At 42.2% G+C, this 18,346-nt stretch overlaps 1 protein-coding gene across 2 annotated transcripts in view; it reads right to left on the bottom strand.

Moving 5' to 3' along the window:
• Nucleotides 1–18,346, bottom strand: part of PTPRT (protein tyrosine phosphatase receptor type T) — a 747,520-nt gene that overhangs the window by 32,899 nt on the left and 696,275 nt on the right. For both annotated transcript variants that reach the window (XM_043495677.1, XM_038369864.2), the window contains 6 exons: nt 15,214–15,301; nt 5,165–5,241; nt 4,431–4,467; nt 2,978–3,075; nt 2,100–2,216; nt 476–630 (listed from right to left, as the gene is read on the bottom strand). In XM_043495677.1, the coding sequence (XP_043351612.1) occupies nt 476–630; nt 2,100–2,216; nt 2,978–3,075; nt 4,431–4,467; nt 5,165–5,241; nt 15,214–15,301 (572 nt within the window). The remainder of the gene's footprint in view (nt 1–475; nt 631–2,099; nt 2,217–2,977; nt 3,076–4,430; nt 4,468–5,164; nt 5,242–15,213; nt 15,302–18,346) is intronic.

Genomic DNA, 18,346 nt, shown 5'->3' with positions numbered 1-18,346 from the left:
AGTAGAAGCTGGGATGCATGTGTGTACATGCAAAGGTGGTTGAAAGTTCCTTTCTGCCCACCCCTCACCCGATGCTGCTCTAAGTTATGCCAATTGTCACAGGAGGGTGAAATTGCAGCCAAGGATGGGTATCCCAGCCATGCACCATTTTCCCCTGCTACACCAGCAGCATGGAGGGCACTGGGCTAAGAGCCCCTATGGCACCAGAGGATCCTCTTCATTGGAGTGATCCTCCCTGGGCCAATGATGCCAGTTCCACAGCCAGTTTACACCAGCAATGAAGTATAAAGCAGCCACTACAAAATGGAGAACCGGTTCCACTATGCACAAGTTCACCTCTAAGGCCAGCAAGCTGTACTGTTAACAGCAAAAAGTAGCTAGGTGATCACTAGTTGAAAGAAACAGGGAAAACTTAAGAAAACTGACCAGGAGAGAAATGAGCAATGACAGACAAATAGACAGACAGATTGCATACCTGCAGTGCACAACTATAGGCCCTGCCTCAGGCGGATTGAGGAACTTCACCTGCCGAACAAAGCCCAAGAGGCCTGTGGCATAGCAAGGAACCCCGTGGTCTGGCCAGCTGGTAAAGTGGAACTGCCGAATCTCTCGGATCTCATGGTAGCCTTTCTGAGGAGACAATGCAACCTCTATTTTTCTCCCTTCATGTCACAATCACCATATTTCACTGCATTCTTTACTCATTCAGAGGGCTGAACTACCATTTAAATATTATTATATAAAAGCCATATTTCATATACCACTTCTCACTTCTGGAGATTTCAAGGTGAAAGATCAAGAGATTTCACCTTCCATTACAACTGAAGTGTATCACATAAGCCTGAGGATTATGAAAGTGGTTACCAGCTACCCATTCACAGTGTATTGTCTTAAATGCAATTTAAAATTAGCTAATCAGTAACATTATGGGGTAACTTCAGTGCCAGGGTACCTTTGCTCAACCACACCTGCAAAGAGAAACTACTAGTGGTACAAATTTCCAGCTCATTTCCACTCTAGTATCCAGTCTGTTCCATTAATTTTTTTTCCGATGAAGTGAATGCAGTGCTAATGACGGACAGGCCTGGAGACTGAAGGCCATAGAGCAGTTAAGGCACAGGCTGCAAAAGAGAAAGCTTTCCAAAAATCACCCATCAATGCATTTCAACCCTGAGAAGGAGGGATTGCATCTAGTGCTGAGAGGGTAGGTATGTTGTTTCCATACCCATCCTTGGCCTCCGGTGAGGCTATAGACAAAGGACATCAGTCACTGTCTGTTCTGATACAGGTATCTGTTCTCTAGGAACTGGACCACCACCACCAGTTTACTCTACACACACACTGCCAAAGAGCTTCCACTTAGTTACACCATTAGTCGCTGACATTTTGGGCTGTGGCACAGAGATTGCAGGATTCCATATTCCATTACCAAGCCTTTTGATCTGCCAGACCTGTCTTGGTTATTTCTTGCCAAACAGTTCAGTGGTTCAACAAAATATGAAATCAGGGCACTAGAAACTGGAACATATTCCAGTGCAGCTGTGATGAGTGGTGTGAGTTTTCTTAGAAGCTTTAAAATCACTTATCAAGGGTGTGAGGTGTGATTTGGGCAGACCTGCAATGGTCTGTTATTTAGGCTTCCAATTTCCACCGATGCTTCACAAAAACCTTCCAATAAACTGCAGATTTTGGAAGAATATACATATTTAGACCCTGATTGTTATTTTTTATTTGTTTTTAAAAGGGCCTCTGCCTGGGATCTAATTTTACTGGTGCTTTCCCAGCCCCCACCTGTAATTTGCCAGTGTGAATAACTATAGTCACTATTCATGGCATGTAGACATCTATCTACTGGATTCATAGATGCATTTAGACATTTGAGCGCTATGAATTGTATCCACAGTTATTTGTGCTTCCATCTAATTGCTGATATGAACTTGGAAGATGCTTCATAAAAATCGGATTACAAAGGCAGAAAACAAGTCAAAATTTAACACTCCCATATCCACAAGCTTCCTGGTTATGTCTGTGTGGAACCATGCTTCAGATCTTAAGTGAGGTGTTATGTCTGAAGTAAAATTGACTGGGGACTTCCTTACCTTTTGTACAGTAAATGTGCGTATGACATACTCTGCCAATGGCTCTGTCTCAATTAATGTGACTTTAATATCTCCATAGAGCTCTGTGTCATCTGGCCAGTATCTAACACATTTCACCTACAAGAAGAAAAAATAGACTGTAGGGATGAGTGGGGTAATGAATTGTGTAATTCAAGTCCAATCCAAAAACTGGATCTTTAGTTAATGTTCAAAGAAGTTCACTTAACTACATAAAAATGTTTTTACATTTGTAATTATTTCTAACATTGTGACTGGGACTGAAATCTGGAGCCCTGACATACTGTAAGTGAGTCTGTTCTCACAAATTTCTCAGCCCAGTTTTGCAGACGTAATTGTTTTGACCAATTCAGAGCAGCATCCACATTTATGAGTACTCATCAGAAAAAGGACCCAACCTTTTCAGTTTTGCCCATCGGTACGAACACATTTCAGTAGCCCAGTGGCTACTTGAAACAGAAACACTGAACAAGTCTGACAGCAGCTGCTCTGACTCACATGGCTACATCTGTTGTGTGTCCTAATCACAAAGCATCTATAGTACGGCGGAGAAACTAATAGCTCAAATACCACCCTCATGCCAATGGTAACCTCAATCTGGTCAACCTGTCCTGTGTCAGCCGACTGTACCCTCAGTGTCAGTAAATGAGCAGTTTCTAGAAAGGAGCTCCCCATATAGTAATTGGCATTTCTGAAGAGATTACTTCAGCATGCAAGGAACCAGTATCCAGAGTAAGTGGGATATGGGGATAATTCTCTCAACATTGTGGCCCAAATAAATTTTTGAAGGAAGTCTGCTTCTATTTTGGCTGCATCTGGTGAGGAAGTGGTGGAGAGCACTGGGAATACAGCCTCCTTACCCTGCCAACTTCCACCAGGTTGGTGACCATGACAACACTGGCAGAATTCTCCTGCCAAATCATTCTCCAGAAATCCTTAACCGTCTCTTGCATGGGACCTGGGACAGGAGAAGGGAGAAAAAAGGACATCTTAAAAGAGTATGTTTAATGCCAGCAATCCTTTTCAGCTGTTCTCTGCCTACAGCCCTGTTCACCTTAAATCTCACCCTTCTTACAGGGTATTTCCTTGCTCTTCAAGGTGACATCCACTGAACAATATTGACTTGTTTAATAAAACAGACATTCTCTCCAGCAGGGCAGGTGAGATTTTAAGGCTCCAGGACTGCAGAAACTGTGGTGATGGATGCATTATAAGTACTAGAGAGAGATACAGTATGCAAATAGATACATATGATCAATCCAATACATTATGGATGTGCCCCCATGGCTCTGGGGTTAAGTCACCACAGGAGGTTTATTAGAGCACAACTTCTGTGAGCTTGCTTCTCCCTCCTCCCATACATTGCAGATGAAAGCCTGTTTCCTACCCCAAACCTGTGTCTACCCTCACTGTCTCTATGCTCCACCCTCCAGATTCCCTGTACAGCTCTACTCCCTGTACCTGTGTGACCTCAGTCCCTATCTCTAGTCTGCTTGTACATATTAAAATCTACCATTGCATAGACATGGAAGGGGCCTGGGAGCAGGCCAGTTCAAGGGGTGGCATAGGTGCAAGGTAGGAGGGAGTGGGCATAACAGGTGGTGAGGGAAGGGGTCCTGGCAAAGGGGTATGGCTGGTAATGGTGTAGGAGGGAATGGGAGGGCAGTAGGGACATCAGGGCTGCGTAGAGGGGAAGCATGGAGAAATAGATATCAATGTTGACAGCTATCAACATGAATCTTCACGTTGCTGGTATTTTTAAGTGGTGGGAAAGTCCCCCACAAAATCTTCACCAACTTACAGGTGAGGCTGCTCAATTACATTTTCTATCTACTTAGTCCACTGCAAATCCAGGAAGTCACCAGTTATGGATGTAGTCATAAACACACCAACCTCCTCCCACAGGCCTGACCATGCAAACAAACACACTCTCAGATTCTTCAGCTCCATAACAAACTCCCTTTCAATTCTGACCCACCCTAATACACAGCCAATTCCTAAATCACATTCCAGTGCACAACTTACTCTGACCTCATTCTTCCTGGACAAATTACTCATTATTGACTTTACTACTACACATAGGTTTAGATGTTCTTTATGTTAATCTAGCTCTTGTTGTGCATTTGAGTATGTTTCAAATATCCTCACAAGCAGTATACTGGAATGTGTCTGATTTTATTTTCTGTGCTTGAATACCACTCTAAGCTTACAGATACTAAAACACAGGAGATTTACTCTGGGAATGGCTCTTGGATCAGCTTAGCACATCATTGTCTTTAGAGAAATAGTTAGATGCAGGAGACTGTCACTTGCCTTGAGTTGCAATGTAGTGACGAGGCCGGTGGTATCCCTGGGAAAATATAAGAAAAGGGAAAAACAATCAGGAAGGTCCATAAAAATTGCACGTCAGAGTGAGCAAACTGGCATGAATTTTACTTCTTCTGGGTATAATCAGCTGTTGTGCTGTGAATGAGGCACTAGCACTAATGGGTACATAGAAACCCTACATGAGACACAGGGTGCCTTTGAGGAATTACAAATGGCAGGAACTGCTTTAGTCCTCTTTAATAATTCAACTACCATGAAATGTTTGGAGTTTTCATAGCATGGATTTGACGGTACCAGAGAGAAAACAAGAATGAGGCGGTTAATCTCTCTCTAACAGTATCTCTACACTTGGAGCTGAGAGGTGTGACACCCAGCCCAAGGAGACATACTCCCACTAGCTCTCATCAAGTTGGTGCACTAAAAATAGAACATAGTCATGGCAGTGCGAGTGACAGGAGGGGCTAGCTGCCCCAAGTACGTGCCTGCCAGAGACCCCAGGCGTGTGCTCAGGGCAGTTAGCCCATCCCGCTGCTCGCACTGGCATGGCTTCATTGTCTTTTTAGCACACTAGCTCAGTGAGAGCTAGGGTCAGTATGTCTCCTCAAGATGTGAATCTCCTCCCAGCTCCTAGTGTAGAACTAGCCTAAAGAGGTACCACACCCACAAGCAGATATGCTGATATGGTTATCTGTCGCACAAGGTATGTACCCAGCCCTTACATCTATGTAGTTGGCGTTTATGTAGTCTGAGTGAGGGTCTCCATCCAACAGCTGCAGTCTCACTCTTGAATGATCATCTGAAAGATGAAAAGAAAAAGAATAAAGTTAAAGATGATAAAAGTACTAAGTGTTTCATGTGTGGTTAAGTGGAGAAGAATATGGCTGTCCTAAGGCAGTGGAAAACACAAGTGGGCAGATGTACTATAACTGAGTTTTCCATTTGCTGCTTGTAGTAACTGGTTAATTGAACACATACAGCTGTATCAAGATTATCATGGTGCTATCCATAAATTTGTCCATGATTTCCTTTTGGTATTTAAGGTATTACCTTTACATCCTGCGGTTACCTTTTATTTATAGTAGGCATTTATTATTCACTGAAGTTAATATAATCTGTTACGAGATTTATACATAACATGAACATTCTTCATTTTCTGGATCTCAGCCTTCATCCTCTTAGGGTATGTCTTCACTACTCGCCGGGTAGCGATCAATCTATCAGGGATCGATTTATTGCATCTCGTCTAGATGCGAAAAATTAATCCCTGAATCGACGCCTGTACTCCACCTTGGCAGAAGGAGTAAGCGGAGTTGATGGGGGAGCTGCCACAGTCGACTCACTGCCATGAGGACGGCCAGGTAACTCGAACTCAGATAATTTGACTTCCGCTATGCGAATAGCGGTGTAGCCCAGGCCATAGGGAAGTGTCCAGATCACAAAAGCCAACACCACCCTTAGAACTAAATGGTAGCTCTCCTGGTCTGCTCAGAAGAGGGGCCAAGGATTGACAGGACTATGGAAACTGAGGTGAGAGCTGAGATTAGGATTGTTACAGAAGAGAAAAATAAATGAGGTCACAACAGAGGTATTCAAAATACTGAAAATAAAGATGGTAAAACAGTCACTCCTATTTACCTCTCTCATCATATGGAGAAGAGCTCTGTGAAGCTTGAAAGCTTGCCTCTTCCACCAGGAGAAGTTGATCTTACCTCACCCACCTTGTCTCTCTCAAGAAACAAATTTTTCAGTTTTCAATAGAACTGAAGAATACAAAATTTAAAACTGATACCAAGAAACATTCTGTTTACACGGGAATGTACACAGCACAATGAACCTATATAACTCATTGCAACAAGACCACATTGAGGCCAACAGTTTAGCAGTATTCAGTTACTTTAGACAGGGTAAAAAATGCATAAACCAATCTCTGCCTGAAGTTACAAACAAACTTCTCCATGGGCAGATTATTCCCAAATTTTGCACTTGAGGATTCTTCCACCTTTCTCCGGAGCAACTGGTGCTGGCCGCTGTCAGAGACAAGACACTGGGCTAGCTGGACCACTGATCTGATCCGGTCAGGCATCTCCAATGTTTCTATGTAATTATGTACAGAAATGCCTAGGTAAGGATCAACTGCTGAAAAATAGCTTCTATTTGGGGTGCTCAACACTAGACACCTTGGGTCTGATTTTTTTAAGAGGTGCTGAGGATCCAGAGATTCCATTGACTTTAATTCCTATGAACTAACTATCTAGAAATCAGCACCCAAGGACTAAGGCACCGAGAATTTAGAGGCACTTATGAAAATTTGGCCCCAAACATCTAACTGGTCATTTAAACACTATCATCATGATTAGACACACAATCGTAGTAATTGCCCATGCAAACTAGAGGCCTGATCCCATACTACTGAAGTCAAGAGATGCTTTGCCACTGAATTTAATGGAAACAGGATCAGGTTATAAGTGGGCAGATTTATGTGCATCAGTTCTGGAAGCCAGGGCCCAGATGCATATGGACATGTATTGCAATTAATTTTCTTATGGGAGAGGCACAAAACCCAATAGTGTCTTGACTTTATGGGTCAGGTGTTTTAACACAAATGCAATGAATGAACCTGCAAATACAGACTCACTGTCATGGCTGCAAAACCCCATAATTGTGCTAAAAATGGTTATGCAGGTCAGGAGTTCTGTTATATGATTTGGGTTCACAAATACGGGTTTTGTAGATGTTGTGAGTACATGTGTATTTCTGCAGATGCATACATTGCTCCCACTTTTAGAAAGTTAGCTGTACTTAAACCTGTACATTTTGAATTTTACTTAACCACATGGTTAGACAGACAAAAGAATTTATGCTAAGAGTAATTTACAAAGACAGCCAGAGAGCTGATTAGATTGTATGTATGGAAGCAACACACAAAATGTACTGCAGACAATTGCTCACAAGGCATGGAGCCAGAAGGCACCATCATGATCATCTAGTCTGACCTCCTGCACTTGCAGGCCACAGAACCTCACCCTCCCACTCCTGTAATAGACTCCTAATCTCTGGCTGAGTTACTGAAGTCCTCAGATCATGATTTAAAGATTTCAAGTTACAGAGAATCTACCTGTACACTAATTTAAACCTGCAAGTGACCTATGCCCCATGCTGCACAGGAAGGCAAAAAAAAAAGCCCCAGTCTCTCTGCCAAATTGACCCAGGGGAAAATTCCTTCGCAACCCCAAATATGGCAATCAGTTGACCCTGAGCATGTGGGCAAGACACACCAGACAGACACATTCGAGAAAATTTGCTGTAGAAATTCAGAGCCCTCCCCATCTCGTATCCCATCACCAAGCATTGGAGATATTTGCTGCTAGCAGTGTCAGATTGGCTACATGCCATTGTAGGCAGTCTCATCAGACTATCCCCACCACCCAGGGATGGTCTCAGATCTCAGGATCCCTGACTTTGAATGGCTGGGGGGAGATGCAGTGAAAATCTGGACCAAAAGTCCAATAACAGTTGCTGTGTTTTCTTATCTATATAATGGGATAAACCAAAACCTCAACACCAGACACCCCCAAACATTTTGGAGGACTAAAAATCCAGGCCTCAAAATTATTCCAAATAGTTTCACCCAAGGCACATTTTTTATTTGTCCATATACCGGCAAACAGATTCCCCCTTCCTCACTGGTCCCTGGTCTACAAAGAGGATTCTTCATTTGTCCCCCAATCTTTGCTTTATTTTTCAGACTTTACATTAAAGGCTAAATCCTAAACTCAGACACACAACCCATGTATCTTGGCACTGTACTGAGTTCTGCTAGGATACCTCCCCCAGCACTGGGGAAACCTCAAGGCTGAAGTAATTCCCACACAGACGATACATACCACCTCCCCAGCAGGAAAGCTGAAGGATCTGTGTGGTTTTGAAGACATGACCCCAACTCTACTCAACTCCCCCAGCTCCCCCCCAAAACACTGCAGTGTACTGGGTTACAGGGAGCCCCATAAAGCAAAGCTTCACAACACTCAAGAGAACTAGGACCCACTGTGCTGAATCCCTGTATCCTTCCCCCATGTGCAGTGGAACTTGACCTCTTCCACTGCAGTTTGGGCTGTTTGCAGCTGCAAGAGTTGGGATTGCGAGAAAGACCTACTGGTATCTGCACAGAGAGGTCAGTGCCCTGTTTTAACACAATGCTGAGAAGGAGGAGTGAGCCGGTAAAGATAGTCCTTGTACTGTATCATTACCCAAAGGGGCATAAGGATAAGATGTGCTGTGATTCATGGAGTGGTGCTACTGCGAGAGGTTACAAGAGAGGCACTTACAAACATCACAGCAAAATCAGAAAGCCCTTCAATGCCCTTCCCATGGGGACTTGTGGTTCCTGTTTCAGGAGTGGTGAAACAGTAATAGAAATATTTAGCAAAGCATGTTAATTGGCAGCTGTAGCCTGTTAATAAATAAAATGGTAAAACTAATCAGTGCAGACTCTGGCTCTTGCCAGCAATTGCATTTGAACCACAATTATGCAGTTTGTTAAAGGTGCAGTGGTTTTATTCACCATTTCCCAAGATATCTTGCCTGCTCATAATTTTGTGGCATGTACACAATAAGGACATATCTCCTTCTCATGACTGGCCTTTAGGGAGTCATAAGAACATAAGAATGGCCATACTGGGTCAAACCAAAGGTCCATCCAGCCCAGTATCCTGTCTACCGACAGTGGCCAACGCCAGGTGCCTCAGAGGCAGTAAACCTAACAGGTAATGATCTAGTGATCTCTCTCCTGCCATCCATCTCCACCCTCTGACAAACAGAGGCTAGGGACACCATTCCTTACCCATCCTGGCTAACAGCCATTAATGGACTTAACCTCCATGAATTTATCCAGTTCTCTTTTAAACCCTGTTATAGTCCTAGTCTTCACAACCTCCTCAGGCAAGGAGTTCCACAGGTTGACTGTGCACTGAGTGAAGAAGAACTTTTTTTTATTTATTTTAAACCTGCTACCCATTATTTTCATTTGGTGGCCCCTAGTTCTTATATTATGGGAACAAGTAAATAACTTTTCCTTATTCACTTTCTCCACACCACTCATGATTTTATATACCTCTATCATATCCCCCCTTAGTCTCCTCTTTTCCAAGCTGAAAAGTCCTAGCCTCTTGAATCTCTCCTCATATGGGACCCGTTCCAAACCCCTAATCATTTTAGTTGCCCTTTTTTGAACCTTTTCTAATGCCAGTATATCTTTTTTGAGATGAGGGGACCACATCTGTATGCAGTATTCAAGATGTGGGCATACCATGGATTTATATAAGGGCAATAAGATATTCTCCATCTTATTCTTTATCCCTTTTTTAATGATTCCTAACATCCCGTTTGCTTTTTTGACTGCCGCTGCACACTGCATGGACGTCTTCAGAGAACTATCCATGATGACTCCAAGATCTTTCTCCTGATTAGTTGTAGCTAAATTAGCCCCCATCATATTGTATGTATAGTTGGGGGTTATTTTTTCCAATGTGCATTACTTTACATTTATCCACATTACATTTCATTTGTCATTTTGTTGCCCAATTATGTAGTTTTGTGACATCTTTTCAAAGTTCTTCACAGTCTTCTTTGGTCTTAACTATCTTGAGGGGTTTAGCATCATCTGCAAACTTTGCCACCTCACTGTTTACCCCTTTCTCTAGATCATTTCTGAATAAGTTGAATAGGATTGGTCCTAGGGCTGACTCTTGGACTCCTGGGTTCTATTTCCAGGTCTGCTGTCATTTCTCTGAGCCTGATCCTCTTGCCTTCACTTAGGCATAATTCCCAATGAAATCAATCATCAGTCAGGCTGACAAGACCAACAGAGAAGCCACACTACGTGGTGAACATCCCTTTCTTTCTCTCCCAGGGGCCTGATTCTCCCAAACCAGCATATGGATAACTCTCACTGACATCAATGAGAGCTACTCATTTTCTGTGACTGGAGAATAAAGCCCCAGCAGATACTGGAGTTGGAACTGTTGGAAGCATCATTAACTCTGGCTTTGTGCTTTGAGAGTCCCACTCAGAGAGATCACAGAGTCCAGCTAATAGCACCATGACTCCTCGTGTGGGCTCAAGAAGAGTAAGGAAGGGGATGCTACACTGCTGCCCAGGACCCCTGAGTCTGGGAGAAAAGATACCTTTTGATAACTGAATTCTGCTTTATTTCTGGTATGGCTTCCTGGCTAGTGCATACTCTCCTGGTCCCGTGTCCCAGATGGGAAATTATGTAGACACCACTGGAGTCAAAATTTTGATTTTTTTTTGGTTCCTCTCCAGGCATTTTTGCACAGGAGGGACATGTATAAGGCCTGATCCAATGTTCAGTCCTTCAAGTCACTGCAAAGACTTCCATTGATTTCAATGGATGTTGGAACAGGCCCATAGGCTCTTCAGATATCTCCTTTCTTCCCTGGGCACTTTCTTTCCCTTTAATGGTATCCATCCTGAGACACCTAGGAAATTGTGAGGCAAAGAATTTCATTCCATTTATCTGTTCCTATCTCTTCTGTTACTAAACTCTCCTTCCTGTCTCTTAGAAGGTCTATTGTCTCCTCCTCTGCACTCTTGATTCAATATGTATTTGAGGGGAAAAAACTATTTATCTTAAGCTCGTGTGCATCCTTCCTCTCCTTCTCTACCTCCACTTTTCTTATCTATACCTTTTCACCCTCTCTGCCTCATCTTTCCTATCTGTCTCTGGACCTGAACTTGTATTACGGTGTTTTAGACCTTGCAAACACCTCTTTCTTAGCTTTGATTACATTTTGCATTTCCATATTCAAGAACATCACCTCCTCCCTCTTGATTCCTACTGTATTTATATTTATAGCCAAAAGGCAGCATAACACTTTGTCAGACAACAATTTATCCTAGTTGTTATTACCTGTTAATAAATATTAACCCCTTAAATCCTCTTTTTATTGCAGATTAAACTCCTTCACATGTTAACTATTCTTCCAGGCTCTTTATGATATTAGAAAAGAGTGTGTTTGAATTCTAAGGCCAGAGTGTTGGTTCTTGACCTGTAAATGACCTGGATTCAGGAACTTCATGTGATCAAGTATTGGGCTGTACTTCATTATGGTTGGTGCCTCCAAATCTGTGAGATTATACAAGACCCATCAAACTGTTAAAAAAGTATCTACAGAAGTAAATTATAAACAAAACTGTGTGTCTGATAAGGGATTCATGTTATGGCAGATGTTTTCTGTAATGGACTGTGTGATTGATAAGGAATAATTGTTATTACAGATGGGTTCTGTAATGGATGAAACAATGACCTATTGAAAAATGTTTTTAACTCAGTAAAGCTTCCGGTTGTAAGAGCTGTCAGTAATAATGATCAGATTAGAATTCCATTTATCTTATTGATCATCTAACCTAAAAATTCCATAAAAGAAATTCCATAAGGAATTAGGTAAAACAAAAATGTCAAAACAAGACACACAGTGAAATTAATTGCAGGAAATCAATTTTCCCTTACAAAAAGGAGTTTTTCTGTCTCACGCTCTATAAAAGACAAGGGATTTGAAAGTTAGATCGGTGAGTGCTAACAGCTTGAGTCTCATCATTTACAGAGGAGAGAGACACAGAGGCCAGGTTTTTACCGTATATCAAAGGGTCAGAATGTATCTATTATTTCTGTATTCTGTATAGTGCTCTACTAATCTCGGATAGCTAATCTTTGATTAACTAATTCCATTTGAATCTATTTAACAATCTCAAGTAATTAACTTCAAGCATGCAGTACTATGAACATTTCCCGACTGTATCATTTCCCATTCACCTTGTTTGATTTCACTTTGTGTACTTTTCCCATGTGCTGCACTTGTTGCTGATCTCGAGTCTTAAATTGGACAGTAACTACAGCCTCTGTCTTCCATCTTCAGTCATGTCCTCTGCTTACTCAAAACTACCTGAAAAAATTGCCTTACATATTTTCCTCATTACATACACCACTCATAAATACAGTGGCACTTTCTTCTTCAAAAAACACTGGACAAGTATTTACTCCAGTACTACCATCTCCATTTTACACATGGAGAAACAGAAGCAAGGAGGTTAAGTGACCTGCTCAATGCCACAGAGTAAATCAGTTGCAAAATTGGGATTTACTTTCAATTACTTTCATAATTATTCCTCTAGATCAAGAAGTTTCTAAACCATTCTACATCATGCCCAACAGCCTGTGGCTTGAGTTGTTGTTTTTATATCATTGGTGCCAGAGATATGGAAGCTGGAAAATAAATTATAGTAACTTCTCACTTAAAGTCGTCCCGGTTAATGTTGTTTCGTTGTTAAGTTGCTGATCAACTAGGGAACATGCTCGTTTCAAGTTGCACAATGCTCCCTTAGAACGTTGTTTGGCAGCCGCCTGCTTTGTCCACTGCTTGCAGGAAGAGCAGCCTGTTGGAGCGAGCTGGGGGGGCTTGGAACCAGGGTGGACCAGCAGCCCCCATCAGCTCCCTGCTCCCCTAAGTTCCCTCTGCGGCAGCCGCCCAGCAGGTTACCAATCGCTGGGCAGTTCAGCTGTCCCTCCCCCCACTGCCATGTGCTGCTCCTGCCCTCTGCCTTGGAGCTGCTCCCGGGAGCCTCCTGCTTGCTGTGCCGGGGGGAGGAGAGGGGAGAAGAGGGGGCTGTCTGGATGTCCCCCTTCCCCCTGCTCCTGCACCCCATTTACCCCTTCTCCATAGAGCGGTGGGGGACACAACAAGGCTCAGGATGGAGAGAGCTTGCGTTCCACAGCTGCTGTATCAACTTCTTGATTTTTTTAAAGGCAATGTACTAGAATGGGGTCAGTGTACTGAAAGGGGCAATGCACATCTCTCTCTCATACACACACACACACACACACACACAGGGTGAGTGTCTCTGTCTGCCATGCTGTGTCCCCTCCCTCCATTCATGCTGCCTTGTAGAGTTTGAGGCTATATTAACAAAAATGTGTTAACCCTTGAGGGCTCAGACGAATGCTAGTTCATCGTTTAGCAGTAAGGCATTCCCCAGGAAATATCCCACCCTCTTACTTTACCACCTCAACCAAGCTTCACAATCTTCATTGCTGTGTACAGTGTTAAATTGTTTGTTTAAAACTTATACTCTGTGTGTGTGTGTATATATATATATATTAGTTTTTTGTCTGGTGAAAAAAATTTCCCTGGAACCTAACCCCTTCATTTACACATCACATTTTTCAGGAACATAACTAAAACATTAACCGAGGAGTTACTGTATATTCAAAATGTATTAGTGGATCTAAGTTCACAATTAGGTAGGCTCCTAATGCTACAGTATTAGTTCAGTTTCGTTTGTTATAGTGATTTCATTCTGTTGAGCCATAAACTTAGGATACAAACTTAGATCTTCCCTGCAGGAAGATGGAAACTATCTAGTTCCAGGGTTTTGGCTCAGACCCATTGTTTAATTCTGTTGCTGCATCAGATTATGCAGGTTAAACCATGTCCAGCTGGAACACAGACAAACCAAACCAAAAAAACAAAAGCAAAAAATTCCAACCAAACCAACTAAAATGTGTCAAACTAAAAATAAATTAAAAGATTTGGTTTGGGTATTGACCAAGTGTCTGAGCAGAGGAAGAGCTTATTTTATCCAGCACAGTTTGCCCATCCTGACTAATTAATTATTTATTATTATTATTATATACATCATATTGTACTAGGCACCCTATGAACACACAATAAAATACTGTAAATTCTCCAGAGTAGGAACTCAATCTAAACTGTCAAAACAGATAAAAGATGTGAAATAAGCAGTATTATTAGCCCCATTTTATGAACGGGGATCTAAGGCAGACAGACAGTGACTTCTCCCAGGTCACCCAGAAATCTGTGCCAGATCAAGAACGAATTTTAAATCTGATGAGTCAGAGTCAAGTGGCTTAACTATAAGACCATTATTTATGTTTGCAAGAAAGATATTTTTTCCCTGGTCAATGCAGAATGTATGGGGCCTAATTTTGCCCTTATTTATGCTAGCATGACTCAAGTGACTTCAATGGGACTGTCAAAAAGTGTCCGTTTCTGTTCCTGGATCAGTTTCTTATAGCAATAATTGAATACAGGGGTTCTAAAATAGCTTCCATGCTGCTGAGCACATCTTGAGAGAGAGAGGGAGAGAGATAGGGTCTCAGACACCTCCCATCTCATTTACAATCCCATAACATCCCTGTAGCAACTACACCAATTGCTTACTTAGCAGGTAAGATCGGGAAGTGTTTAACGTCATTTTAGCTGTCAATGTGATTTAGGAGGAAACAGGAACAGAGCTCACCTCATGTGAGCAACCAGGTCTCTGGAGACCACCAGTGAGTGCTCTACAGACTACAGACTATCAACCTCTATTCTAAGGGAAAAATTCTGTTCTCTGATCCACATCTCAGCTCTAATATTCCTGGTCTCCCATTGAACTCCCATTCGTAGTACTGAAAGCTCTGTGTATGTAAAGATAGAACAGGCTATTGGCATCATAGTCCATTGTGAAAATCTGAACAGCAGGATTTTGTCCTTAAGTACAAAATCTGAAACACACTGGATGGGGGGAAGGGAGAGATATCACAACAAGAAGCTTAGCCTGCAACTAACTAATCACACTGTTCAAAGGCTGGGCACTTTCAGCCATTTTTCTTTATTTAGGCTCTCAAACATCCACCCAGATGCTTACAAACACACACAGTATGCTCAGTTTAATTTGAATTTGGACCTACAGGAGATGATGTTCCCATATCTATTCTTATTGCGGTTTTCATCTTCCTTGGCCGTATCCCAAGATGCCGTCTGCCCCTCAGGTAGAGCCTGAAAAATAAACAGTGGTAGAATGTTTATAAAAAGAGTGGCCAATGCCTTCAGGTGGTTTAACATGACAAAGCTGGGCAAAAATAAAGGCGATGCATAATTCAGTACTCAACCAACCAAACAGCTGTTCTTAAGGAGGAAAAGGCACTTCGGATTATGCAAAAGACACAGCTCTGCAGAGACCATTAGCACCCTTTGGTTTATGCTGGCTAAGAATCATTTTCCTCGTGCAAGTATGGACCTAAAAGGGATGGGGAAGTGCATTTGCTTCTGGCGGCATATTTATAGGGAAAGCGATGTTCCCCTGCAGTGCAGGATCTGTGAGGATTTCACACACATATGCCCTTGAGAAAGACCAGATGGTTGAAATGCAGAACTCAGTCTTGTAGAATATTTAAATGGAAAGTATATAGGGTGGCTTCTCCTATTTCTGGATTAGTAACAGTAATTCAGTAACTACACCATACAAACTTTCTGGTGGTTTTCTTAAAGGAATTCCTGCAAGGCTTTACCACATCATCCACACTGAAGGATATTATAGCCATTGCCTTTGTACTACATAGGGACTGAGCATCAGATGCTGCATAAAATGTGCACACAGACACACAACTAAAGGACATGGCCACAGTTATAAAACTGGGATTTGTTTCTTGGAGCGGGAGGTCCCACATCCCACCGCTAGCATTTCAACCACCCTCTGACTTGATCACATGATTCCCTTTAGATATGATCATACGGACCATTTTCCAAAATGAAGGTTCTTATGGGAATAGCCAGGAAAAAGGCACATCTCATGGGACATAGCCAGGGAGGCAGACTTTCCCCTCTTTGCAACATGGCTTGAAGTGTCCGTAAATTGAGATGATCACTCAAGACATAGCCAGGGAAACTTCAGCATGGGCAGTTCGGAGAACCAGGAGCAGCATTCTCTTTTGGGCCACAGATGGCACTAACCTTCTGTTAGTGCCACTTGCATAGCTTCTCACAGCTGAGACAGAAAACCACAATCGTGAATTCTCAGCTGTAGCCCCATCCTGGCCTTTCTCAGTGTTGGGAATGGAAATGGCAGCTCCTACATACCTTCCCCTGAGATTTTCTGTCACTTTGCCATTCCCAAGCACTACTTGTAAGCAAATGCAGTGTTCCAAGAGAATAATAGCAGTGTTACAAACTATTATTTAGGATTCTTAGGAAATAATGGTTCTTTTAATTTAATCCTTGGAGACTTTATTTTGCCTTCACTAACAGCAGATGGTTTGCAATAGCCCAAATTTGAAAATGAACTCACATGCATCTTCACAAGCCATCCAGGTCTATTATTGTGTCTGATTTGGGACGGAAGATAGACATAATAACTAGGAGCTACAAACCTGACATTGCAATAAAACGTGATATGAACGACTCCCTGGCAGATCTTGAATTTCCTCTCATATAGAGTTCCAGGACAGATAATGTCAGGCACATCTGTGAGTGCTGTTGAGAACAGGGAACGCAAGACCTAATTCAAAAGCCCAGGAGCAAGAGGGGGTGATAACAGTAACTGGTGAGGGCTTTGATCACACTTCTATTTCCTTTTACGGACAGCTGCTATATAATAGCAGCTAATCTCCTGGGCAAAAAAATAAGCATAACTAAGAGGGTGTGGGAAGCTCATTTTCATCTTCAAAGAGAAGGGGGAAAGGTGCCTTATTTTTACATTAGGATCTAGTTACAGTAGATTGACCAGAGCATGGCAACAGTCATTAGCAATTTAATCATAAGCTTTTGAGAAGAAAAAAAAATCCCACCTCATCATATTTATACCAGGGGATGCTGTCTTGTCCAACAAAAGGGGATGCCGTCAGATCCAATAAATCCCATATCATTGGAAAGGGATTGATAATAAGAAAGAAAATGTCATATTGCTTTTATATAAATCCATGGTACTCCCACATCTTGAATACTGTGTGCAGTTCTGGTCGCCCCATCTCAAAAAAGATATATTGGAATTGGAAAAGGTACAGAAAAGGGCAACACAAATGATTAGGGGTATGGAACAGCTTCCATATGAGGAGAGATTAATAAGATTGGGACTTTTCAGCTTGGAAAAGAGACAACTAAGGGAGGATATGATAGAGGTCTATAAAATCATGATGAGTGTGGAAAAAGTAAATAAGGAAGTGTTATTTACTTATTCATATCACATAAGGACTATGGGTCATCAAATGAAATTAATAGGCATCAGGTTTAAAACAAACAGAAGGAAGTATTTCTTCATACAATGCATAGTCAACCTGTGGAACTCTTTGCCAGAAGATGTTGTGAAGACCAAAATTATAACAGGATTCAAGAAAGAATTGGAAAAGTTCACGGAGGATAGGTCTATCAGTGGCCAGGATGGGCAAGGATGCAAAACCATGCTCTGAAGGGTCCCTAGCTTCTGTTTGCCAGAAGGTGGGAATGGGTGACGGGGGATGGATCACTTGATGATTACCTGTTCTGTTCATTCCCTCTGAAGCACCAACAGTGGCCACTGTCGGAAGATAGGATACTGGGCTAGATGGACCATTGGTCTGACCCATCATGGCTGTTCTTATGTTAAAATAACTCTATCCTGCCATTGATTTGAGCATGAAACTTCCCATTGAAATTGATGAGGATTTCTACTGAAACAAACCACAGGACTGATACGACCTCAGAAGATTCAAGAGGGAGCTAATGATTGTTCTTCTCATTGAATACTGAGACATTTTACACTATACTAAGATATCAATCTCTGTTTGAATGGAAGGGGTATATTTCCAGCTTTCCTGGGGCACAGATTCCCTGTTTGAGGTACCATTTGTGCAAATGCTTTTCCATTAGCAAGATGAACTAATTGGAGTAACTGCACCACTAACCACCGTATTTGTGTTCAGCAATAAGGTAGGTAGAGGTGTGGACAGCTGAAATGGAAGTTGAAAAACTCTGGGCACAAATTAAACTGCATCCACAAAAGGGAGACCACATCTGAAATTCTATCCTGGAAGTTTTCTTTATATAACAAGCATATCTGCACCACTGAAA

This window comes from Dermochelys coriacea, chromosome 13, assembly GCF_009764565.3.
Source record: "Dermochelys coriacea isolate rDerCor1 chromosome 13, rDerCor1.pri.v4, whole genome shotgun sequence".
Classification (NCBI taxonomy): Eukaryota; Metazoa; Chordata; order Testudines; family Dermochelyidae; genus Dermochelys; species Dermochelys coriacea.
This window is presented reverse-complemented; position numbering and strand designations above follow the sequence as displayed.